The 27,741-nt window shown below is 34.6% G+C and overlaps 1 protein-coding gene and 1 long non-coding RNA gene across 2 annotated transcripts; both read right to left on the bottom strand.

The window, feature by feature from the left end:
* Nucleotides 1-9,096: 9,096 nt before the first annotated feature.
* LOC136807653 (uncharacterized) lies at nt 9,097-10,850 on the bottom strand. Its single transcript, XM_067064247.1, has 2 exons — nt 10,494-10,850; nt 9,097-10,320 (listed from the first exon to the last, which is right to left on the bottom strand). The coding sequence occupies exons 1-2, from the start codon at nt 10,564-10,566 to the stop codon at nt 9,323-9,325; spliced, it is 1,071 nt and encodes a 356-aa protein (XP_066920348.1). The 5' UTR covers nt 10,567-10,850; the 3' UTR covers nt 9,097-9,322.
* A 10,046-nt stretch (nt 10,851-20,896) lies between these two features.
* Nucleotides 20,897-27,293, bottom strand: LOC136807658 (uncharacterized). The gene is made up of 2 exons (XR_010846703.1): nt 26,689-27,293; nt 20,897-22,115 (listed from the first exon to the last, which is right to left on the bottom strand). It is a non-coding gene; the product is annotated as an uncharacterized lncRNA (long non-coding RNA).
* Between the last annotated feature and the right edge of the window lie 448 nt (nt 27,294-27,741).

Genomic DNA, 27,741 nt, shown 5'->3' with positions numbered 1-27,741 from the left:
AGTTCAACCAATTAAAATGACAATCAATCTTCTTGTCATGCAAAATTAAAATGCAACATCATTAGGATGATTTTTAGTTCAGGGCTGCCTTTTTCGTGGTTTCCAATATCTCTAGGTTGACTTTTATATTCTACACGTTTCACAAGACCAAACCATAGAATTATTATCAGATAGAATGAATTCATGCTTTTCTCCTCAAAATGAAGCGTGTCTGTAAGGGGTCCCTTAGTTGCAATGGGAATTCAATTGCACGTGTGCAATGATAATGTCATTTCTTTGTTCTTATCCTATTTTAATTGCATATTTTCTCATGCTTGATTGGATTCTTTTGAATTCTCAAAAATTATGCACATAATTTGATTATTTTCAACTGGAAGTTTCGGGTACTTCGGTCCCCTCAATGCAAATAAGAATTACATATTTGAAATCAGCTCATTTTATAGATTCATCAGTGTTGAAAACTATTTGAAAACGCAATTCTAAGAAAAGAAATTTGGGTATCAAGTTTTCACCTAAATTAGTTATTCTTTCCGTATAGACTAAAATTGATTTTTTAATTTTAGGAGTTAAAATTGATGGAGTCACTAAATATCAGCTCCTAAAATTCCAGATTGTAAGGTAAAATAGATTTGTAAATATCAATCGTTTTCCAAAACTAAAAATTTCGTAACTGAGAAAAAATACGGTGCAAACATACCCTTATAAAGAGATTTCTATCCACGCATCAGATTTTGAGAAACTGTTTTTACGACCAATAATCACTTTTAACAAAGGGAATCTGAATAGATGACGAAGTAGCCAAAAAAAGTGAGATATTATTCTATCTGATAACAGTTCACTGACCAAACTACCGTCTACTAGAGTGGTTTTAGTGTTTTGGTTTTTTTTTATTTTCTAAATAATGCATCACGGCTCAAAAATCTTTTAAATCACGATCACGTTTTGACCTCTGATCACGCAATCACGAAAAAAAAATTCCAAAATCACGTAATCACGCTAGAAAAAAGTCCCTATCACGTCATCATGCAAACGGCTAGGGGGCCTCTTTAAAGGAGAATTTTATTGTGAACAATTTAGATATTATTAAAACCTTAAATTTTGGATTGATAATGACTAAATTGAACCATAAATTTGATATCCTCTACATTTTTCCCTCATCCTGCAGAAGTTTGCCCCGGGGGGCACTGGGTTTGCGGACTGACGGTATGTGCGGGCCAAAAATTGGCTTTTAAAATTGCACCCTTACAGTGCAGCAAAAATCAGTGAAAATCATACCCTTAGAGTGCATTTTCCCCCAAATTTTCGATCCCTTTCGTGCAAAAAATGGTCAAAATTCTAGCATTTTTGGTCAAAATATCTAAATTTTTCAAGAATTTTCTGAAATTTCTACCCTTACAGTGCATCTCTAGTTTTTCCGACCCTTACAGTGCATTTTAAACATATTGGAAAAGGTACCCTTAGGACCCGCACATACCCGTCAGTCCTTTTGCCCAGCTGCCCCCCCCGGGAAGTTTGCCCAGATTGTGATCAACATTTTTCATTTTTTAAGCCTTCTCAACTTAATTTGCATTCAAAAATATCATTCTTTTTAAGGTTTTGTTTTTAAATAAGAGTGAAGTCGTTTGCTTTCTCATCAATTTTAATCGTGTCCTGATATGAAATATGTGGCTGATATGAAACGGGAACACTTACAGTATGTAAAAATAAAACTCTTAAAAACAAAACCTTTACAGTACAGTACAGTAACTATTACATTTGACTTAAATCAAATTACTTACAATAATGGCTCACAGAATGGTGAAAATAAGAACATGTTAAGAACACTTTTAGGCTTGAAACGCAAAAACTTAAGGACCTCCTAAAGCTTCAAAAACTTTGGATGTTCTTGGAAAAAAACGTGTATCTCTAGAGTCCCCCTCCAAAAATTCAAAATTCTAATTCTTAAAGCTTTAGAGTAAAGTCTTGGGGACACGAGAAGTTTTTTTCGCGTTGGTGCAATGCAACATACTCCATCCCACCAACACAAGAAAAAAGTGCCTGTCCCATGGTTTCTTTTTTTGTTTCATGGGCTAAAAAGTGAGGAAAATACCCAAAAGACACACTTTTTATTGGTAGAAAGAAAAGTGGGGTAGAGACACGAGAAAGCGTTTCAGGTTGGTGGGATGGAGCATGTTGCATTGCACCAACGCGAAAAAAACTTTGTGAAAGTCGAGATCGTTAAAGCTCTCCACACATTCAGATTAAAATTCCTGCTTTGAGTAACCCTCGCGTAACACGGCGGGTTAGAGCTACTAACAATTTTGATCATAAGTAATCTTAGGTGCCAAATAAATGGAGGATTGGAAAAAAATTTCAAATTAAATAAACGGGGGGGGTTAATTAGCGGGGGTTGGAAAATTGACCTTTAAAACCCTAAAAAGGGTCAAAATAGACTAAATTTAGGCTTTTTAGAGTAAAACAAGGAACTTTCCTTTTGGTAACTGGGAATTTTTAAATAAACGAGGGGGGGTCCTTATAAGGTCAGAGGGGGTTGGAAAAAAATCGAAAAATTATCAAGTGGCGTTTATTTGGCACCTAATTTATAATTTTCAATTTGTGATTTTATTATCACTGTCCTTTATTGGGCTTTTATAGCAAAAAAGGTCTCTGTTGAGCAAGGTAACCTTTTGGTGACATACGCCCTTGGAGTTCTTACTGACAATACTTTAACCCTTTTAGGCTTAAATTTTTTTCTGGAATTTTTACAGGATTTCGAAAGTTACCCTCGTTGGATTTTTGGTTACTTTTGACGAATAGTTTTTAAAGTCGCGCTTTTTTCTAAGAAAGTTTCAGCAGTAAAACTTTTTAAAGGAGCTTCGGTTATTTGTTTATATCAACTGTCATTTAATATGAGGGAAAATCAAACTAAAACCATGCTAAATCACCTCTACAGATCCGAACGTAACTTAACAAAACGTGAAAATCATTCTCTATCTAAATCCATTCAATTGTTTCCCCGCACTCAATGGTATGGTTTCAAAAATATGGAAAAAATATTTCGATTAAATCTGTTCTACTGACTGTTCTTCTATATAATTTTGGGAGGGCCTTTCGACCTTTTAGATTATAAATTATTGTTTTTAATAAAGAGGTTGTCTAAAACGTTGGAAACACCGGAGGTTGATTTAGATTCGTAGACAGGAAACTATCAAAAATATTGATAAGAACAGAACTTGATTGTCGTTGGTGATTATTCGACCTATTTGCCACGGAAAACAATGAAGGTTCGACCTATTTGCCAGGTGTGAGCGACCACAGAGTTTACCATCACATTTAGCTTTATTTTCTGAAAAATATCAGAAATATAAGTGATATGTGTTTATTTTGAGTTGAAAAATGTATAATTATGAAAAACATCTTTGAAATATATTTTGATTATTCAACTGTGGTATTTAATGAAATCTAGTTCTTAAAAAAACTTTTAAAAAATCTCTGGCAAATACGTCGAGATCTTTCTTGTCGGCAAATGCCGACACCAGTAAAGAAATCGAAAATGCTCTTATCGGCATATGCCGACAGCGGCACGGAAAGGGTTAGCAGGTCTCGTGAAATCATATATATTATATATATTAATGGTCTCGATAAAGTTGATAGTAAGGTTGTGTGCAGTCGATTTAGGAGATTAAAAGTATTCTACTTCCTTGCTCTTCCTATCCGTGCTTTGCTGAGAGAAATTGCCATAACCCTTTACTTCCCAAATATTCCTGCTTCCCTCTCTGCGCTGCGAATAAACTAGAATACCAAAATATTAATCTTGTCTTGAAATCTTTTGTTGTTTTTCTTCTATTTGGTTTTTCATATTTTAGGAAAGCACATAGATAGTTGATATTTTAATACCCTGGACAAATTCGATGCTGGCCAACCTAAATCTTTACTTGAAGTTTTTAAAATTGTTACCCTAATGGTAGCACTACACAATGTGGGTGAAAAATTTCATTGAATTATAAATTGACTCATGTCGAGTGCTAACATTAACGTATCCACTTTTCAAAAAAATTCGATTAAAAAAAGCGAATATAGCTTGGTCCAGGTTTTAACAGTCAATGACTTAGATACGGAAATTAGGAAGCTTTACGCCTTTTAAGTAAAAATGAATTAGTTGTTTATTTCTCAGGTTTTAGTTTACTACATTATATCCACATTATCGATTTCGACATTTTGCACCATCACTGTCAAGAATGGTGAAAATGACAAAGATGATTTTTTAAAGGGGCATAATCAGATGCTTTTTAGATCCTTTGACCTGCAGATAGCATTTATTGTTTGAAGCTATATCAAAACTTTTTTATGTCTCTCTCTCTCTCTTTCTTTTCAAATCGACGAGAGATTTAAACCGAGATTTAAACTACCCAGTTTTAGTAAAAAAAGAGGGTATCATTTATAGTATAAACCGTCGTTTGAAGACCTGCATTTTTTTGAAATTTCATAATTTTGTTTTCAACTTATTATTAAATTATGAAAATATGCTCACTTTGTAGGACAGCCGGCAGCAAAAAAAAGCTGAAACCAATTCATTGGAGTGATTCCTAAAGTTTGGAGACAAGTAGCATTCTAGACTGAAATATTACCTTATCGGCCCTTTTTACGCTGGCCCTTATTTAATGGTTTTGTTTTTAAATAACAGTGATATCGTTTGCTTACTCATCAAATTTAATGTACAAGCTTTTTCACATTGAATTGACACGTATGTGGAGCAAGATTGGTAAGAAAGAGGAAAAGACATTTGTTGCTTATATCCGCACAATATCACAATAGGCAGACACTGTCCTGATATGAAATATATGTCTGATATGAAACGGGAACACTTGTGTAAAAACAAAACCTTGAAAGGTATACCTTCCCAATTTACGAAGAATTTACGCCAATAAAGACCATAGATAACGCTTAAACCTACAAAATCACCAAGCGGGCTTTGAAATATTTATTATGTAATTAATTAAATTGGTATTGAATTTCATATTTATTTTCGGTTGATATAACTGTTAAAATTTCTATTGAAAATCAAACTCTGAGAAATACTAGGCTAAAGAAAAAGAGCTTATAATATTCTATTCCTAATTACACTTTACATAGTTTAGAAATAAATGAACGCCGCTTTTAGGTTAAAAATCCAAACTTTTGGTCCATTTTTCTTACGTTCTTTAGTAATATTTCAACGAGAAGCTATTTTGTGCAATTTTTGAATACATTTATCAGTAGAAAATTGTCGGCAAAAATTGACGGCAAAAATTGACGATAAAATCGTTTGGTGACAACAATTTTCATCAACGTTAAATTTTTGCTTACGAATAATTTTATACTTTAGATATTCTTTGAAATTCTTTTCTTTTAAAACTGAAATTCTCAGGTGCTAAATCTTGGATTTATTCACAACAAAGAAAAAAAGATAAAAGATTAACGGAAATGTAATGATTGATCAATTTATTGGTGTTCCACTGTGTCTCTGAAAACCCGATATTACTCAGCACAACTTTATATTGATAAAATTTATGCTGGCATAAAATGACGGATATTTTTCCGACATTTTTTATGGATGAATTTTTTAACAACAGCATTAGTATTGAAAATAATTAGTCGAATTTTAGACATCGAAAACGACGTTATTTTTGCACGAGGGAGAAATAGTTATTCCTCCTTTTGTTTGCGAAAATGCTGTGTAAGGAAATGGTAGAGGATACGTTAAAGGATACGTTAAAGGATGTCCCTTAAGCAAATTCAAAATATTTAAAAATATCCACAATTTTCAAAGCCATCGGATATTTTTAACTTTTAGAGTTTTGAGCCTGAAAATGTTCCTTTTTTCACCAATTTCTTTATCATTTAGAATTATCAAGCAAAAATATAATTCAAATTTATATTTTCTGGTCAAATTTTATCATTAGTGAAGAAGATAGAATATGATGAAAGATGAAGATCAAAATAATTATAAGTTAAAATTTACTAAACCAATTTCTCTTTTTTACAATCTTTCCTTTGAGATTTTTCAACCCCGTTTTTCAGACATTCTGGTCTGAATTTTATCATAAAAAGGTAAGGCTTTAACGTTATAAAGCTTAAACGATAAATGGTAAGGAAAGATAATGAAAATAGTCTTTTGTCGACTGTTTCATCTTCTTTCAACGGAAAATAACTCCACGATACTTGTTAAAATTACGTGAAAAAAAATCCAGTTGAGTTTTTTCATGATTCAATCTTCAAAATAAATTTCTAAATACTTAAAAAGGCGTTAATTTCCTGAAAAATTGATACATTTTTTCGGGTCTGCAAATTATCATCTGTTAAAGTCACGTGGCAGCTAAAATTAAGTTTGCTTAGGTCACGTGTCGGCCTATGTCACATGCATCAATATTGAAACGTGGCATTGTGTATGGTAAGTTTTTGTTGGAAATCGTACCACCCAGTTTTGAAACACGAAATATTTGTTCTCTTTGATTGAATAATACCAAACGAAAACAAATGCTGAAAGAATAATTCCAAAAAAAAAAAACGAATCCAAAAATTTTGAAGTAGTTGATATTTGATTTCAACAAAGAATACATCGAACCAAAAGAGTTTCTAAACTCGAACAAAATGGTACACAACTTGAAAATAAAATGCAGTACAAACTGTAGCATTTCATTTTGTATTCAATCGTGAATAAACAAAACAAAAAAGAAAATATTTAGGTCTAAACAATTACCTTCGAAAGGAATTTCTTACAAATCTCCCAAAAATATTGTTTTCAAAAGCATTTGAATATTCAAATACACCATGAAATACATCAGTAAGATTTGTTGGCCACACAAAGTCTATATCGTACAGATTATCATAATTTCAAGCATACTCCAGTATAAATATTACAGTTTGTTTTGTTGAAATTTATCACATTGCTGCATTAGTATTTTATGAAAAATGTCATCCTTTTCGTTGTCCGTCTTCCCGTCAAAATAAAACAAATGATGTTTTTTTTTAAAGAAAAAAACTTTATTATCTAAAGTTTTGTATTTTAAAATAAAAGGGAACAAAGAAAACAGTAAGGAGAGAAATTCCAGGGGAAAGTAGTCATCAAAACTAAATAATGTTTCGACTTAATTTGCAACATGGAAACATTAAAAAAAATAAAAAACTATAGTTATTAATAATCGTGGATAAGGAACTTCTATGTCCTGACAAAATTTATAATTTTTTTACCAATTAAACCAAAAACTTCACCGAGAAATGTCCTGACCTGAAAAATATTATTGTTTGGTCTTGACGCTTAATTTAACGTTCGGATGCGGTTTAACCTTAACTTATTGATGTTGTTGCAATTCTATTGCATTTTATATGTCAGGAGTTCGAAGAAAAAACTATTTTCCAATGCATTTTTCTCCTTATTTCATCTTGCATTTCACTTGCTTAATTTCTTGTTGTTGGAAGGGTGATCGTTACAGACAGACTTCTTTGTTTGTATATTTTTCCTTATTATATCTAAAGCTTTATTAATAGTTATAGCACACAGTTTTTAACTTCAGAAAAGTTTACATTTTCTTTATGTGAAGAATATGTGATTATTTCAGTCAGTTTTCATAAGAATATTTAAAAGCGAAAATAATTACATTTATCAAGTTTGTGTATTTTTTATTTGAAGGCTACCATTTTTGTTGTTTTGTGTTTGTCTAAAGGTTATTTACGTATGCAGCTAAATAAGCACTTGTAACATATAACATTAACATTGATGTAAACATATTCTTTTTGAGACTTAGTTATTTTGTTTTGTTTACAAATATTCATCTATCGATTGAAAATTTTTGATACAAAAATGTATTTATCAAAAGCTTTTCCAGGTTATTGTCAATGCTGCTCTGTTTGAAGCAAGCCCAACTGTCAAAGCTCAAAAAGATAGATTGTGAATTACAATAAAGATTTGTTTTGATATCGATACTGAGTTTATATATTTACGTATCTTCATTTAAAGTTGCTAGACTAATTTAAAAGTTCTAAGTTTAGTGTGAGCGATTATTCAAAATTTTAAGAATAATGCTGGGTATTTGTAGTCAGCAGTGACAGACAATCGCCATGTCATCGATGAATGTTAGATCAAATTATTGTCGTTGTCAATTCTTAATTCTTAATTCATCTATATACAGGCTTGTTTAGAGCATATTAGTTTCTTTACATCAAAGTCAATGTGAGCATACAATTAGAAAGTTTTATTGATCTACATGAAATCGAATTTGAATTGCTGACCCGGTCATTAAAAGCATGACCTTCTGACCTTTTCACATTGTAAGAATATGTTTGTTGTTTTTCGTTAAATCTTATAATTTGTTTTGTAGTTTTCATTATCATCAATAGTTTATTAGATGTTTTTGATAATACCTTTGATATTATGACGAATGTTACACCATCAGATTGAAAAAAATATTTCTTTTGGAGATACGATATCAGAGTTGAGTTGAAAAGAATTTTGTTTTATTTTTTTTCAGAGCATCATTGGTACCTACATCATTGTCTCAATGTTATTTTTTGGCAAACGAAGATATTTTTAATGGACATTCATTGTCCTGACCTCATTAGACGATGTACAGTCATTCCACCTCCATATGTATATGAAAAAATTCAGAAACTTCTTTGCAAGTAATTCTTAGTGTCCCTTAACCGCCTTAACCAACAAATCCGAGTCAGAAGATGAAGCTTCTTTTTCGATTATTTTCTCCATCCCATCTGCTCACAACATCTTATCAATGTCCATGCCATCTAATGTTGACAAAGGTTACTACTGAAACCTAAAATACAACAAAACTTATTTTTCTTTCGGCGTCTCTTCTTAAACGGGTTCCACCCACTATGATATGCATATCCCTCTGGTGGCAGAGCTACTATAAACGACAAAGCCTGTAAAATGCGAATCTTACAACGCCGAAAAACAAAGGTGAAATGACGGTTGCACGAAACTCATAGAGAAATTCCAATTGTTTTCTGTTTGAAATATACTGACTGTATCTTGTGGAGTATCTTCTTTCTCTTAGATGTATCTTAGTAACCCCCTTAAAACAGCACTCAAAGACCGTAAATAATGTTGGACACAAAATATTTCAATGTTATTTTTAAATTGATATCTTTTTCTAAATCCTTTGTATATCCCGAATATTATTTACAAGTACTCTGATATTTACAGTCCATAATATAATACCTAAACTACATAAACATTACCTACAAATATAAATTTTCTCTTTGTTTTTTTTGTTGTTGTAACTTTTTCTGAAAATAATTTAGTTTTTTATAACGCGTCTTTGTAATGTTGTCGAAAAATTGTCTCTTTTTATTGGAAAGTATCAACAAGTGATGCTAAGATTGCTCTTTCACAAGCAGTTAACGAGTTTTGTCGTTCAATATAACTCGGTTGTGGGGAGTAACTCGGTTGTGGGGAGTAACTCTGTTGTGGTGAGTTACTCGATCTAGGTGAGAAGTCTTCTTCGGCAAAATAATCAGTGAAGTTAGAAGCTGAATACCCGTTTGGAACCTTTTGGTCATTTGATGACGAGTTGAATGCAGTTGGTTGGTAATTCGCGTTTAATGTTGGTAGATTGAAAACAGCATTTTGGTGGTGGTTATAAAAACGGTTTTGTATGTTGGCATTTGTAGTCTGTGTATTGAAAGACGAGTTTGAATTGTAAAGAGAGTTTGTTGATTGTTGTTGTGTATATGAATTCTGTTCTGCGTGCTGACATTGTGTGACACAGATTTCAAGTTCTTTTTTGATTTGGTCAATTTTGACTTGTTCATAGTCTTTGCTGTCATTGGTATAAGCAGAAGTGTTGTTGTTGATCCTGATGGTGTTGTTTGTGAGGAGGTTTCCATCAGAAGCTGTTGTGATAGTTGGTGGATTCATAATATCAATTGCTGTTGAGATATTGGCATAATCTTCTTCAGAGATGATGGATTGTGTGGAGGAATCTGTAGACGACATTGCTGGTGAAACCGGTGAAGGATTTGTTGATCTGCCAGCTCTGTTAGTTGATCTGATCACTGATCGCGTTTTGGGCGAATCGATAAATTTATAGGTGAATCGTTTACGTTCGACTTTCTCTAAGACGTCTTTACCGTAATAATATCGCATAGCTCTGGCGAATTTAGCCCAAGTCATTGTATTCTTGCCCTTACGTTGGCCCCATTCTTGAGCTAATCCTTCAGTGTCTTCGATTTTGAATTCCAGTTTTTCTCGATCAGTCCATCGGACGCAAGGTGTATGCTGGTCTTCCAGTAGGTTGAAGATGAAACTCCACAATGAGAGACGGTTGAAACATGGATATTCGTCTTCTATAATGAAAATTAAAAAAATTAAGTTTAGAAATTTTGCAATACGAAAAATGTAAGAGCGAATGCAACAATGCACGTTTTCCTCAATGCTTTTATATTGAAAAATAAGTTTATTATCATGGTTGACGAAGATGAGAGTATACGAAAGAACAACAAAATACATTGATACTAACCTATTGGAGGATACATTTGGTAGCACATTTTATTAACAGTATTAGCTGCTGAATAATGGTCTGTATTTAACATTGCTCGTAAGATAACTGACCGGTATCGAAGGATGTTACTCTCTTTTATATTGATGATCGATCAACCGAGACTACTATTGTCTTTTTTTTAATCCAAAAGAAATTTAAAAGCAATCTTTTAATAATTGACCGGTTTTAATTACTCTCCCCCCTTTTTTTAGCTTAACGATTCTCCTCTCTCTTTATCTATATTTATTCTTGAAATTTTGCTGCTTCGTCGTAAATCGAGCGTTTATAAACGATGTCTTTACCTCGCCGAGGTTGTTAAAGGTTTCGGAGGAAGATAATCACTTATATACTTTCTGACAAAACATCTTTTTGTTGATCGAACAATCTGATGACGTAGGAAATAAATAGCTTGACGTTTTGTAAATAACCACTCAAGAAAAAAACCCGAGTGTACGAATGAGTACCGAGAAACGACTTTGAAAAACGAGAATTATAGACATGCCTCTGAATGAATAATTACCATAAATCATAATTCGGATCTAAAAAAACGTAATAAATTATCTATTGTTATAAGATTAACCTATCATAGGCTTTTATAATTGATAATATATGTCATAATTTTTTACTTCCTCTTTAATTCATTCGTCATAAATTATGGCAGCCTGGGAAAGTCTTTAGGAAGTACCCCCACTGTTAAGTTTATCCTTTTTTTGTAAAAATGCATGCGCGGAGTATTTGTACGCGAGCCAAAGTGCACTTATCAAAATTTTATCGTAATTTTTGTACAAAGCAAACGAGCGCTTGCAAAGAATTCACCTCTTCTGCTGGTGTAAGCATTTATGCAGGTTTTTTGTGCCAAATTCTTGACTGCACCCATTCCGGGTCATTAAGAGAATACATAAACAAAAACTCCCCCTGCTAGATTTTTGATGTTTCAACCTCCTGTATGTAACTTTTGATCGTTATTTCACCACATTACGTCTAAGTTTGCCTGAAATGATGCTTTATTGATGCTTTTCAGCCAGATTGTTCTAGTTGAACTTTCTGTAGGCTGACATACTAGACGGCTAGATTCAGACAAGGAAAAAATAATAGGAGGGGCAAATTGTAGCTCAATAAACTACCTTAAGTGTATTAATTTTGGTGGGGATTAATTTTTGCGGATTTGGTTTTTGGTTTAAATCCACCCTGTCCATCAGGGCTGTGAGACAGGGGTGTAATAATAAACGATCTGGTCGAAACCTTCTGGTAGTTATGATCCTTGTTTGTCATCTTCCAAGTGAATATCCCTAAGACTCTTTACGGCGATTTTACCCACATATATCTTATATAAAACACTAGGTAGAGCTACTCTATCTTTTCCAAGCCAAGACAGGTGAAGCAAAATAATGTGTCATTTTTGCTGAAAGTAGGTCACAGTAGGTCAATATACCTTCAATTTTTCATAACGCTTTCATGTAACAAAGCCGTATAGACCGCCTTCCCACTGGAAAAGGTTTGCAAAAAAGAAGAAAAGTTATTCATTGGGTAAACGTTTTTTGGGTAGTAATCACACTAAACCAAGTTTCAATAACATATGATAAAAGTCATACCGATCTAGATCTTTAGCCGTCGATAATGTTGACATAAGCGAGTTTATGTATTTGCACTTTTGAGGACGGCAGAGTGACTGACGCGATTTGGAAAAACCCGCAGTTCTGACCTAGCAAAATCGAGGACAGTAAAGGTGCTGATATAGCGTCGTCCTCAGCTGGTCAGGATATAGTCAAATTAGAACTTACCGTCTCCGTCGCTGAAAAACACACATACATAAACTCGGTATAATGTTTCATGTGCGTAGAGATTACATTATAAATTTCGAGAATGTAGTTGCCAAAAAGAAACTGGAAATGCCTCGTTGACCAATTAACGTCTCTCAACATTATCAAATCAACAATCAATTAAGGTTGTGACAATGATATATTTAATTAGTTGCATTTGCGCATGCAAAACCAGGTCTGCTTCTGCATCACTATGATATAACTGTAAGAAATATTTGTTGTTTATCCAGTATAGATTATTTGGTCCTAACTAATAAGAAGGATGCTAAGTGGGTGGCTGATTATTGGTGATTGAAATTTAGACCTATTTTATAATTTTATGTCAGTACACAGGTATCACGCCAAATTATTTATTTTTACAAAGTAGCCAAATCCTCTTCGTTTGAAATCTGCTTGGCTTGATTCATCCTTGGTCTTCATCCTCAGTTCAATTTTCCTTTTCACTTAATTGATTTTGACCTAGAAATTGATTGTTGAAATAATTTTTTCGTACGAATTTTGAGAAGGTTGACTGATATTTTCATTGCATAGTTTTTAGTTCAAAGTTCTTCCCTTATGAAGAATACAAGTTCGTGTCATTTTTTTCAATACTCAGAATCTAAGTAAGTAAGTTTGCGACCGCAGTTGGAGGCGACCCGAAGGCTCCTCTGTCAACAGCTATATACCCGAAGGCGGGCGCCACTTTACCTCCTATTGGTTGCTCCACTTACCCTTGATCCTTCTCTTAATTGCCGAGTATCAAACTGAGAGGCATCAAGTACCATTTTTGTACTAAGGTACGAAGTCATGAAAGATTGAACTTATCTTGCGAACCGTAGCCGGATGCTCTACCACTGCACTACGGTCGCAAGAATTTAGAAACCTACATTATACGATATGGGTAAATCATCTCTATATCTCTATCGAACGTTAACATCTTGACTAAAACATTTGTATCTGTGATCTTTAGTGAGCAGAGTAGAAAGTTGACAAAGGGCAGCTCATTGACACAGTGAATATAAGACGATGAAAAAGATTTGTCAAGGATATTTGCAATTAGTTAGAGGTATTTCAAAAACTAGAATGATGGAGTTCCTTGTATTGATAAATGTTTTGAGCTAACAATAGTTAGCAAACACCTTTGTTTCAATGTTCGGCGAACTGCTTACGTTATGGACGCTAGTTATTTTGGAGGTATTTTGCCGAATGGGAGGGTGTTCGACCCATCAAAACATTTTATGTACGTTCAATATAGGTTGATTGTTGTCTGCTAGGTACTCATCATCCAAATGCAATCTGAGGTATGAGTTATCGGTCATGACTTGATTTCGATTGCTCATTGATCTAGTTATTGCCTTAATGAAGTATTTTAGTTCCTTACCACAGTTTTGGTTATGATGAATAACTGCTATTTGAATTTAATGTTTTTTATGATAACATAAATGGTTCATCAAAGTGCCTCTAGATGACCGAGAGACACTGACTAACCCTGATGAACGAGGGGTTTTTATTGCTGGAGCTCAGAAAATAGAGCTCTGACCAATACTATTTGTGAACCAATATTGAATTGGAAAGAAAAATTGAAATTGAAAGAAAAAACGATATGATAATTTTTAATCGGAAACTATTTTTACTTGCACCAAAGATTTTTTTCAGAAAATGAAATTTTACAACGTTTTGTGCGGCTTGTAGGGTAAGATAAGGTGTGGGAGGGCTGAAATTAGTAATTCGAGGAGAATTTTAGTTTCTCTTCTCTTTTGCCGCCCGTTTGCTGCAGAGCAGTCCAAAGGGTATTTCTAGATTTTACAAATAATGATAGTTTTAGAAAATAGTGTAGCATTCTTTAACCAGAGCCTCTATATCGCGAATGTCTCCTTAACTCGAACAAGTTTTATCATCCCTCCAGTTACCTCAACTCGAAATTTCCATAACTCGAACAAATGTGTGTTCCTCGTGCGGGTTCGAGTTATAGAGACTTCATTGTACTCTTTTGACCATTCAGATTAGAATTATAACACTACCCTGCTTGCGGTTAAAAAATGGGACATCAATTACGTACGTATTTTAAATTCCAAATTGCCAACTCGAATCGAAATTGTTTTCCCGAATACGTAACAGACTCCTATTTTCATTAGTGGCTGAAAATGCCTCATTACCTTTGATTATCATTAGTTCATCAGAGGTCAAGTAATTAAGTTGTGACATTTAATTATAGAAGCCGTATTTACGTATACAAAACTAAGTGTGCTCTTACTCAAGCACCAGTCTACATGATATAACTTTAGGGCTTACTCTACGGTGCCTAATAAAGAGGCCCCCCAATCACTTTTCAAATCACGCCATCACGCAAAAAGAAATCCAAAATCACGTTATCACGAGTTAAATTTCCTTTCTATCACGATTACGTTGATCAGGCTGGTTCTTCCGATCACGCAATCATGCACTTCAAAATCTTAAAACACGAAATCAAGAACATGGGTGGGCCTCTAATAAACGCACTCCCCATGATTGTGAATTTCTGGAACATTTTTCTAGCTGCCAGATGTAAGAAGTATACGTTCCATCTTTATAACAAATCGGGAGGTTCTTTGAAGATTAAAATGTCCTTAAAAAATCCTTTTGGGTAAAAAAAGAATTGATGATATCTCGTTTTACGTTTTTCATTTTTAGGACTGATCGGCTCTCGACTTCACGTGTGAATCTATTTTAGATTTAAAAATACACTATCATAGACGTTAGCAATATTTTTGGATGTACCAATAATATACTATTGATGTGCTTTCTTGGAAAATTCACCACAAATGCTGACTCCAGCGGTCTTGACATGATTTCTGATATTCTCGAAATATTTAATCGTAATTTCTAAATGGTTTTGACGTCTAAATATTGAAAACAATTTTGGCTTTTAACAAATTTTATACCCTTGTCTCACAAAACTGATAAAACGTTTTCCCACATTGGGGAAATCAAAAGCCCAATTGGGATAGAAATTCTATTGTTCCCAGCTCAACATATCCAGAGGGGATGGTTTTGCAATTTTTTCCATTACTTTCACATGGGGACAAAAAAGTCAATTTCCCAGTGGGGCTAAAACTGTAGGTTATTTGCACATAGAGACGAAATTTTTGCTAAATTTTCCAGTGGGGGGCAGGGGGGATTACCGCACACCGCCGGATCTGTGACACGGGGTTTACAAATAGAAACACAGGCGTTCCCTAAAGGAAGACCCGAGGAGAAAGAGTCGTTTGGATAGAAGAAAACGATTGGAAAGTGGGCTATGATTAACGAGATTAACGAGTTTCGGGGGTAATTTGGGTTGTCCCTATCCGGGGGTCAACTGATGCTTGTCCGGGGTTACCTCTTTTCCTTTATCATATTCAATTCTTTTCTGTAAAAGCCCATTCAGCCATTGAGGTCCTTGTTAGTAAGGTTCGGATTAACGTAAATCTTCTGTAATCCTGAGTGATTTTTTCCAAATATTGATTTTACTATTTTTGACACGAAAGTAGAACTTTACTTGGGCGTAAACCAACACGCAATACTCTTTTAAGAAGCTAAACGCGTCAATATTTCTGAAGGCTTGGCTACATGTTTACTTCTGATTTCACATTTGCAAACGTAAGAGTAATCACTGTTGCACGTTGACAAAGTGTTGCCCTTTCGCATTTTCGTAAAAAACCTTCGTGTTGACGTCACCTATAGAAGTTCACTCTCTATTCACACTCTCCATTAACAATGAAGAGATTTGCGAGTCTGTGAGTGATAGTGTTTTACAAGTGGTTACTACACGAATCAAAATAAACAATTTTGTACATTATTTGATATTACTTTCCTGATCATATTACATAAGAGTTTGTTGATTTTAAGTATTATACATAGTCCAGAGAGTAAACCTCCCATGGTACAGTTTGTAGAACAAAGAAACTACAAGAATATTGTTGACGTCAAGACAAAATATACAGTGACATGTCCAGCACGCGATTTTATGCTTTTCACGTGTTAACTAACAAATGTCACTGTGTTTCTCTTACTGCGCAATTTTTTGAAGGGTTAACATTGAAAAAGTAGAACGAAAATCAAACCCAGGAGAAAAATACTATCATGTTTGGAAGATGAAACGTTTCCTGCGATTCATTGTCATCAATGAATTATCCCATATTTTAATGAGAGTCCGAAATATCCCGCTCAATCCGAAAGATATTTGGCTACGTAGCCCTGAATTCAACTGCTAAATAGTTACCCACCTGAGATCTTCCATGTCTTTCCAAAAACAAACACTTTTATCAACGATGTTTGATGATTAAATTTGAAATTCAGTGACAAATATATTTCAAAGTGGAATTCCTTTTTGGTTAAAGGAATTTTTTTCTTTCATCACTTACTACTGGTGGCTGGCGTATTACATCATGTTCTGATAATAAGATGTTCTTTGACTATAACTTAATCAGGAATGAATGAATCATTAAAGATAGTAATGTAAGTGTCATTCGGGGAGGGGGGGGGTACTTAGGTAAAATGGGTACCGGGTATGTGCGAGCCATAAGGGTCTCTTTTTCACACCCTCGAAAGTCTCAAAGGGGTACAAAAACCGTTAAAACAAACTTTTTTCTCTGTAAGGTTCCAGAAATCACGAAATTCAAAATTTCCTCCCTCAAAGGGTCGTAATCTTCCAAAATTTGGACAAAAATCGAGTGAAAATCGACTAAAGTTTTAGAAAAGTCTCTTTTTGTTTCGGACATACCCGTCACCTCGCAAAACTCAAAAACTTTACTTCTCTCATCCTTTGAAACAACTAAAACACTAAATTTGGTAGTTTATGACTGTTGTGGCTACTTTTCTTTAGCTTCCTATCCTCTGTTACAGTGATAGTAAAGGCGGGAAAATATGGCGGTATGGCGTTATGGCGGTATACGGAGAAAAAATCGGCGGAAGACTGGCAAATTCTACCGACTATAAACTCTTTTCGGTAAAAAGCCCGTTCGCGAATTTTCTTCGGCTTTGGGCCTATTTCTTAGATAGTGTAATTTGTCTTACTGGCAACTTTGCGCACTGTTACAGATACTCACCCTTTACGCTGAGGCAGTACAAAAACTAGTCTGGATGTAAGGTCATAGGTACCTCTGCCAGAGAGGTTGAACTGTAGGATTTGGTGTTAGGCTAAAACCTACTCTAAAAGGTAATCTATAAGGGGGCACCCGGGGGAACCACAGGGAACTAGTTTATGAGCAATAATTTGGAATTTTGAAACGTTGGCCATGGAAAATAGAGGGAAAATTAGATTGACAGAATTCCGATTCCAACTTGGGTTAAATCTTTTTCCCATGTGTTACTTGAAGTGATTTTTAATGTGAAATGATTTGATCGATTTCAGCCAGTGGCGAAATTTTTTTTCTCTGATGGGTCAGCGATAAAAGGAGTATAATGCACTCCCTAGGTCTCGACCACTATCGCGCGTTAATCTCGTTGATTTGAATAGTAATAACGATTATATCTGTCTATAGTACAAGGTACGATCAACATATATGATTTAATTGAGTTAGTACCTCTCCTTGACGTCACTATGAAATGCAAATGTACAACAAGGCGATTATTAACCCTTTCCGTGCCGATGTCGTATATATCCGACATGCAAATTTTCACTCTACTTGCCAATGTCGGATATATCCGACATCAAATTTTTTTACCTAATTGCCGAGGCCTTTAAAAAAGAGGCAGCTCTATTGCCGAGAAATCAGCTTTTAGGAAAATGGTTTTCTTATTTGCCAATGTCGTATATATCCGACATAAAAAAATCCATAGTAGTAGTGAAAGTATATATTAAGTGCTCAAAAGATTTATTTCAGGTTTATTTTAGTCTATCATAAAAAATATATAAAACAAATGTCAAATACAAATGTCAAACATTGGCAAATAGGAATAAAATATCCTTGTCGTATATATACGACATGCGGCAACACGAGTTAAAATTTGCATGTCGTATATATACGACATCGGCAAATCAGGTTACTAAAAAAAATTACCCCTCGGCAAATGGATTGGGGTACAAAAACAAGGTACCGGCACGCAAAGGGTTAAATACTTCGAACTTGTATAGTATCCGGAATTCTTTACAAATTCCGTTAATCCTATCTAAACTTGTAATTTGCACATAGAAAAAAGTGCTGAACTGCACAAAATCAGTTTGCAGAATATTGCATCAAAATTCATCCTTAAAGGCTGGCTTGATTATCTTAGTACTTAAAAATTGAATGGCTTTTTATTTTCTAAATGTACGCGCGTTCAAATACGTCGGCATGACGCTAGACAAGAGAAGAAAAATTCCTCTACTAGTTTTTTTGCTTTGATGCTCTATATAGAGGATCACCTTATAATGGACCTAACTGGAGGTGTTTGAACTAAGTTTTGCCTATCCTAGTTTCCTTGTCAGCTGTTTTGATACCAGCTTTTCTTTGTTCTTAGGAATTGTTAATTGCTTACATTTTGATTGGTTACATTAATTTTTAAAATATTGAAGGCCAAAATGTTCCATTCTTTTTCTTTGCGTCTTTATCAGGTAGGTCCAATCAGCATCCAGCTTGTTATTTATAAAACATTTGCTGCTTAATCTTTCTAATCCATGCAATAGAGCTAGCAGGAGCCTATCGGCTGCATTCTACTCTACCAATACATTTATCTTATTTTTAGAGAGCTTTACGAGGTTCCACGTCAGTTGCCATTAAACATTGCCATAAGTAAACGTGGTTAATTTATTTGATTTATTCTATACTTTCCTTTATATTAAGGCCAATAATTAAGGATTTTTTACTCTCATGTATTTGTGAGAAATATTCTTTCAATCGAATATCAAGTAAAATGAGAATTGCTTTCCCAAGCAACTTTCAAAAAATGGTTTGGGCCTCGCCTAGTCTTTTACACGATACACTCATATTGAGCTGGGATTATCTCTTTATCGATTATACGAACTTATAGGTTAAAGTGCCAAAATTTCTCAATGTGTGTTTAATTGTTTTAAATCCTGTCAAGACCTGAAATTTTGTCCTTCCCTTAAAAAATTGATGCAAGCTAGGCACTTTTGAAAACAATACGTTTCCATGGATCCATAGGATAAATATTATGCTTTCAAGTACCATTTTCTAGCATTCGCCTCTGCTGGCACATCGTTTTAACGTTCTAAGGATGACATTAATTGGTCGTTATTGTAATCGTTAGGCCAGTTTAGGCCCCGTACTGAACTAATTTTTGCGGTTCGCAGTTCAAGATTTAATATTTAATATTTGCGGGAACTTAATTTTGCGGATTTCTCACTTGAAAGAAAATTAGAGCCGTACTGTGAATTATTTGACCTTTGTTTTTCGCATTTGAAAAATTTGGCGGGAACTTAATTTTGCGGTTTGGGCCTAAATCCTCAAAAACCGCAAAATTTAGTCCCCACAAAAATTAGTTCCCTTAAGGTACCTTTTATCGTTTTTCTTATTTCCACCTGTTCTTATTCGAAAACATTCACGGCGAACCCTGGGGGGGGCGGTACTAAAATCAAGGACATCATGATGTTTAGTGACCTGGTGGTATAGTATACCCAAAAAACTTTAAAATCCTTTTAGTGACATGCGGGGTACTAAAATACCAAAAAAGGTGGTATGCAGACTAAAATTTGCGAATATTTGTAGTAAATTGGTACAAAAATTGGTAATTTTCATCATTTTTGAATCTTTTTCAGATTTTTTTTCAGAATATTTGCTGTTTTTCAAAAATAAAATAAGATTTTTGCATTCATAGAAAATTCCCCGAGTTCAATTATTTTTGAATTCACTCAAATGTCTTTAATGTTAGCTCAATTAATTTAAAAGTATCAACAAAAATGAATATTATGTTGCAAAAATCAGCACTCTTGGGAAAAATGGTCCCGATAAGACAAAATTTATCCTGAAAATACCAAAATTGGGTGGTCTTTGTGTCTAAATTTTAGTGCATGAGTACTACAATACCACTTACTTAAAATGGGGTGGTGGTATGCAAAAAAATTTTGCGGAAACCTTTTTAGTACTCATATAATGTCTGAGATTTTAATACTGACCCCCCCCCCCATTGGCGAAAATTTAGCATGGTGTAGGTGTCAATAAAATCATTTTGTGATTTCCTGAAAGAAGGCCGACTGTTGACGACTCATCGGTAAAATGTAGTCAGCGATAGAACAAGATTTGAAACGGTTGTAGACCATGATTTTAATACGACGAAATCAGGAAACTTTTCTACTCGTTTTTTTATTAGAACATTCAAACAAAGTTTTTGGAGACTTCGGATGTTCTTAACTTTTTGGGTTTTCAGCCTAAAAATGTTCTTAACATTTTCTTATTTTCACCATTTTTTGATCATTTTTGTCCATTTTTCTAAGAAAACAGGTGTTTTAGAGTCTACAAGTCCTTAAAATGTTCTTAACTTATTGTTCTTTACTTTCGAAGCCCCTATGTTCTTTATATAGTTTTTTCTTATAAAAAAACGTGCACGACGAAATCAGGAAACTTTTCTATTCAAATCTTTGGACTTCAAGCAATAAATGAACGCAGGTCATTTTTTGATCAAAAATTCCAAAAGAATTACACACTAACAATTCAATGTGAATTATTTAAAATAACAATATATTAATTAATGGTATATCCACAATCATAGATTAGAAAATTAGTATAATTAAGGAGATGGCATTCTTGAAAACATTTGATGATGTTTCACTGCACTGATGAGAATTCATGATATTCATTACGTAATGTTTTCTACGGAAAAACCCCGGTTTTAGCCAGTAGTGGCAAATTTAAACTAGACAAAAGTTGTATAATGTTTCCCACTACTGGCTAAAACGGGGTTGTTTCCGTAGAAAACATTACGTCATGAATATCATGAATAAGCATAAACGACATATTATAAACTATGACATTTTTCTTGATACAGAACTGTATAGGTTTTCCACAATGAAGTATAAGCCCGAAGGGTTAGAAGCGAATCTCCTTGGTAGGATTTGAAGCCAACAAATCCTACCAAAGTTGCGCGGCCTTGAGCGGCTCGCCTGGTTTTTGCACAAATGCCAGTTTGAAACTAAAATTTACCGCTAAATTTCGGAAAAAAATATTACTCAAAAACAAAAGAATTGCTATATTAAATCCGTTGTCAAAAATACAGCGCATAGGCTTCATTTTTTCTTGCCTGAGAAAAGTTAAAGATTCGTTTCTAGCCCTTGGGACTTATACTTATACTTATACATTGGTTTTCCATCTGTTTCTTCTTTTCCCTTCTCTTGACAACACAACAGCTCATTTTTTATTATCGTAAAGATAAAAAGTAGAAGTCAATCTGTCGTCAAGAACAACAAAAATTGTCCCTTCATTGCAAGATGCAAGATAAATGATACACTCCAATCACCTATCCCCTGTCCTTATCCAAAATGACTACCCTTTTCAAAATTAGCAAACATTTCATTTGGTGTCCATATCATAGTTTTTAAAGTAAACTTTTCATTTTTGCTTTTAAGTATCCTTTGAAGACACCTTGGCACCACGAGTCGGATTTTCCTTTACCCCGACAGAAGTTCTCTAACTTAAATCGCAGACCACAGTCCTGGACACATTGTTGCCGTAATTCTGGCTTATCGCATTTTGGTCCACCGCCGACAGGAGCACCGTCGATAGTCTTCTTCTGGTCACAATGACTAAATCTCATCCTGCAGATGAACACACATCGTCTATCATGCTCAGCATCCGCTACATTGAAGAGGAATGCGAAATGACATACTGCAATCAATACCAAGATGTACCTATGAGAGATTAGAAATAGTGAGTCGTTAAGTTTTACTTTTACTTTCCTGTGAACTGTTTAAAATTACTTTAAGCCTAACAAAACCTCAAGGGAAATAGAGCTGAATAGTAACGGTTTTTTGGGATGTAAAGAAAAGTAGGGATTCTAATCCACTCATAAATTGCACGTAGCCTTCTTTAAGCTTTATATTGAAGTGGTTAATTCAAATCTCCTATAGGATCTGAAGACACTTTTTTCCTACATAAGTTGTGCCCACGGTCTGCATGCTTTTCCTACAAACGCTGGATTAGAAGTAACATTTACCACCAGAATTTGAAAATTCAAAACCCCAAAACAAATGAAAACGGTATATTCGATCTGTCTTCTGAAATGCATCGCAAATTTAAAGGCACCACATTTGCTTGCTTTAAAAAGGTTGATGGTTCGTCTCTAGCCTTTGACTAGCTCATGTGATACAAGTATATACAATACACTCGTGAAGTTTTCTACGTATGAGCTTCGCTCTCTGAGTGCCATGTTTAGATCGTGACGTATAGCAGTTTGCTGTTGTTAACCCTTGAAGTGCCACTGGCATAATACCTACGAGATTTTTTCGGCCCTGCGCCGGTAGGCGATTGGCATTTTTTCTTAGTTAGGGTGTGTACGCGAATTTGAAATCGCAAATATTTGAAAACTTGAAGTTACGGAGTGGTAGTTTTTTAGGGCTGGATATCTTTCAGTGGTGGTTTCCCTGCTTGTTTTAGCTTAGAAACCATCGCAAATTCTGCCTGTGGGTTTATACCATATCTGGCTTCCTAAGCAATTGCTACTGCTGTATAAACCAGAGGTTCAAATTACTGACCCCTTTCATGTCAATGCAGTTAAGAGGGTTTGAAGATCCGATTGTCCCTACAACACGTGGGATCAATCGATAGAATGTCTCAATGTCTTTAATACGAAGCTCACCCATGTAATACACTAGCGCTCTAACCCGCCAAACACTTCTCCATTTTAATTGAAACACAAAGGTTGTGGTTTGAAGGATTATCATTATAAAATTATATTTGGATGTTATTTTAATGTCATATTTTCATTGACTTGACAATTTTGGGTTTCTCTAAGCAACAAGAAATGTCTTAACTCGGAAACCTGGAGAGAGAAACCCGTTTGTTGAATCCGATCTTACCGGGTTTTGTGTCATGACGATGGCTTTAGCAACTGTATAACAGAGAGAAGAGTCTCTGTCCTTTTATCGTCATTGTTTGACGATTTATGTGTTAAATAGAATAGATATTGATTTTACGGTGTGTTCCAGGCCCGGGTATGGGGGGGGACTTAGACAAAAAGGGGTGTGGGGATTTGCTGCTAGTGGGTACTTTTCTTTTACCTCCATTATGGAGAATCCATCTCCTTTAGAAACACGTCACTTGGAACTTCCGGGGGTATTATCCTTGTCGACCGAGTGGAGTGTGCTGCTGAGGTCCGAAAAAATAGACCCTACGTTGTGGGACTCTTCCTTTTTTAAAACTTTTACAAAATTTGTGAATGGGACTGAAATACCATAGAAATCCAAGAAAAGCTGAATATCCTTGTCTTTGAAAACTACACAAAAAAGCGATGTCATATTTATGAAAATGAAATTGAAAACATTTGCAAAGTTCCTGAATGGTTTGACGTCACTTGGGTATGGTCTATTATTTCCCTTGTCTGTGTGCATTCCATTGAAATGAAATGTAACAAATCGCATCCTAAAATTTAGCATTCTTTTTACATTAAATGCAGTTTATTGAACATATTTCAAAGTTCCTGAATGTTGAGAAGAATAGGTTGACGTCATTTGGAAAAACCATTTCTCTTTAACCTGACTGGCTTTGGAAACTGTGGAAAATCGCTTTCTCGACAGATACGGATTCACATGACTGCAATACAACTTTTCGACCGTAGCCGCCAATTGCCGCGTGGGCATTTTTTTGTCCGTCTTACCACCATAAAACCGCCCCAGTCTTTTTTTCTATTATTGTCTATAGGTGCGAAAAAATAACTGGGACGGCCTTAGGGTGGTAAAAAATGAACGCGCGGCAATGGGCGGCTACGGGCGAAAAGGTGTATGGACTAGAAATGCAAAAACTCTGACACTTTTCATTCTCATAACTCGTAAAGAGTTGATCATTTTAAGCTTTGTTAACAGCGAAAGAGAGGAAAGTATATTGCCGGATTTTGGAAATTTCCAAGTCTTTAAGAATGCACTATGGTCTTACCTTTCAAAATACCAAATGCCAAAAACAAAGTGAGACCTGCATAGGCTGTATAAACTTCTTCTGATTCGGCAACACTGTGAAGTTACAACTTTACAAGTGCCTTTCGGAGTACCCCATCTTGAAGACTCTAACACTCACTTTTACAAGGGCAATGAATGCAAAATGTACAAGATCCACTTTTTCTGCAACTAGAAAATATCCTGAAAACGCAGATTTGAAAATTATTTGCTGACGTCATATAAAAAGTTGGACGATGATATCGTCCGTTACAGTGATAGTAAAGGCGGGAAAATATGGTCGTATACGGAAAAAAAAATCGGCAGGAGAGTTTCGAAGACTGGCAAACTCTACCGACTGTAAACTCTTTTCGGCAAAAAAAAACCGCTTGCGAATTTTCTTCGGCTTTGGGCTTATTTCTTAGATAGTGATTCGTTTTAGACTATGCATAGTCTAATAAGAAAATCTACACATACTGCTAAGTGTCCACTCTTTGAAACTGTAAAGAATAATATAAAGATCCTTCTCTTGCGTCATATTAGTGCAATACACATTATCTCATCCATGATGTGTAGGTGGAGAGAGGATATCTAAGACAACATGTCCAGGATTTCCTCATTTTCAATGATGTGAATTCTAATGAGAATACACCTCCCCTTTTATTCATGTCTGTGCGTGAATGCAGTTGGCGTTCCGGTAGTTGACATTGTAAGAAACACTGGCAAACGTTTTGGCTTATAAAGCTTCAAATTACTACAGCAGACTCTCCAACCAGTAGCGTAGACAAGGTCAAAATTTGTGAAGGAGAGCAGATTTTTGTGACACTGTAATTATTCTTTTATATTATGAATAGATAATCACAGTGTCATAAAAATCTGCTCTCCTACACAAATTTTGCGTCCCTCCTATCTACGCTAATGCGAACTTACTCGATTTTCTATTATTTGAATCTTTCTATGATTCGAAGTAAATAATTAGTCCCTTCAGTTGGAAAGCAATATGAAATACTCTCTGTAATTCGAATTTTTCTCTAATTCGGATACAGTTCTTGTTCCCTTGAAGATCGAATTGCTTTAAAAACTCTTTTATTTCTCGAAATAACATTTTTGATACGATTATTCTTATAGAAAATTAAAGGAAATTTTATCATGGATATCTCTCGCAAGTCAAATTAATTTCCATCCCCTTACTATTTGTGGACTTCCCATGTTCTTCTTTTTTCGTCATCAAGTTATTGTCTATTTGTCAGGAGAAACAATTGAAATTATCCTGTCACGTCTTCATACTTTTAATCAAGAATGTTGCTATTTTCTATAAATAACAATGTTTTATTTCTTGTGTTGAAATCATTCTTCCCCTATTTCGTTGGACCCTTTAGTACGTCACTCAACAACAAAATAAAGATTTCGCTAAGATACAGCTTTTCGATTTTTGCGGGATAATTTAGCAGTAGTGAGGTGACGTATGGTGGCAGGATGATGCCTCCCACATTTTTGGAGGAACTGAATGACAAGTGTCATAATGATACTGGATCGCTCATTTTAGCGTCGCTTTTCCTTCCCCTAAAATAGCAGTTTTTCAGTCCGAATTTCTCCCCCGCTTAGCTCGCGTACTTTCTTATCTAATATTCACTGGCAACGTGACGCCAAAATCCTTATTTCTACAATCGTTCTTGACAATCGTTCAGCGTGAAACTGACAGTAGTGTAATTTTTTACTGACAAATAAAATTATGATATTTCTACAATCATCAAAATTGACAACGGAGATGGTCCGCTGGTGAGGATCTCTTCTTTAGGCTCTGAAGATAGCTTACAGGGTCCCAAATTTACTAATTTCACGATGTGTATCTGACAAGTTCGGCTTTTGGTCATTTTAGACAACTTTTGGGGTGGCAAATAAACAATAGAGGATCCCAATTTTACCGAACATTCGTACCTGACAGCGTCCACTTTTCAAACTCCAATGGAGTCAGAATAAATACAAGGTGTATATAGACCTTTTCATAAATTACGTCACCAGCAACTCTTGCCTCGTGTTCAAAATATTCCTATGGTAATTGATTCCCAGAGGAGTTCCTAAGAAGTCTACTCTATATTTATACAAATAACGATTGAGCACTCAAGGAGTTTAATCACCTCACCTTGGTAATGGTTTCAAAACGAGACAATCTATGAAAAGGCCTCTCAAAACCAAAACTTTCTCTTCGCCCATTCAAGCTGATTTTCCCAACTTTTAGCGTATAAAACTTAAACTCCTAGATGTGTCATAGAAGAATACCTGCCTTAAGCTTCGATAAGATATAACAGTCGCAATTAAAACAGATTAAATTCTTTACCTGATCGCCATGTCTTTTCTTTCGTAGCGCTGGGATTGTGTTCTCTTCTCGAACTCGTGATTTATGATAGTGTAATATAGTAACAAAATATCACATCCAACATTTAAGGCAATATCGATTATTCAATAATGTATGTAGAATGAAAGAGATTGTCCCTATGGAATCCACCTCTGTTTGCTATTACGATATTTCTTCGTTGTGTTTCTTCTTGTGATATTCTACTGACTACTGTATCGTTGATTGCTCTCTTCTTCGTTTTAACAAGCAGTAATTATTTCTAACAGAGTATATTAGAAGGGTAGGAAAAATAATCTTCTAGATGATATTAACAGCCGTCCGTAAATTGTCCGTAAATGTGCTTGAATAAGAATAGTGTGTTTTCTTTCAAATTATCAACTTTGTTCGGTGTGTTTCTTTCTCAGTCCAGTATTTTGTGTTAAATGTTTTTTTTGTTCGTTGAGTTTTCTTGATTGTAGTTCTAGTGTGCGGTTGATCTCCTATGAGATTCTGTTCTGATCCACAGAACAGACACACCAGCTATGTGGTTTCACAACACATCTTTGAAACATTTTATATCAATTTCAAAATTTCCTCCAACTTTTATTTCAACCAATCAAAATGCAGTTTTTGTTTCTTCATTTTCCAAGCATTTGTATGACGTCAAAAAATTTGTTGTTTTTCTTCAGAAAAGAAGAATAAAAACACGTTAATGACAAAATTTTCTTCTTTTTTTCAAAAACAGATTTTCAAAATGGCGGATGGCTTTTGTTTTGCAAGTCAACCAAAATGATATTCTCATTTATTCGCATTATATTTTTACATCGGAAAATTAATTGAAAGGTGTCGCAAAAAATAAAAACCGGTAAAAATAACTGGCAGCATCGAAAAGTGATCAATCGAAAACTGGAACAGCCCCTGATTGGTTTTTAATGATCCGATTTTTCGAAATAATTCATTGCCTTTAGTTTAAAAAGAGATGACCTTTCCAATCTTTGTCAATGTCTTTCCTAATTATCAGTCTCTTCAAATAAAGATATTTTGGACCAACGGCGG

This window comes from Clytia hemisphaerica, unplaced genomic scaffold (genome assembly GCF_902728285.1).
Source record: "Clytia hemisphaerica strain Z4C2 unplaced genomic scaffold, Clytia hemisphaerica genome assembly, whole genome shotgun sequence".
Classification (NCBI taxonomy): domain Eukaryota; kingdom Metazoa; phylum Cnidaria; class Hydrozoa; order Leptothecata; family Clytiidae; genus Clytia; species Clytia hemisphaerica.
This window is presented reverse-complemented; position numbering and strand designations above follow the sequence as displayed.

Bases quoted from the DNA above. Each gene is read 5' to 3' on its own strand.
- LOC136807653 (XM_067064247.1), bottom strand. From the start codon at position 10,566: ATGTTAAATACAGACCATTATTCAGCAGCTAATACTGTTAATAAAATG. The intron at 10,321-10,493 runs GTTAGTATCAAT...TTTTCATTATAG, and splicing joins CCAAATGTATCCTCCAATAG to AAGACGAATATCCATGTTTC.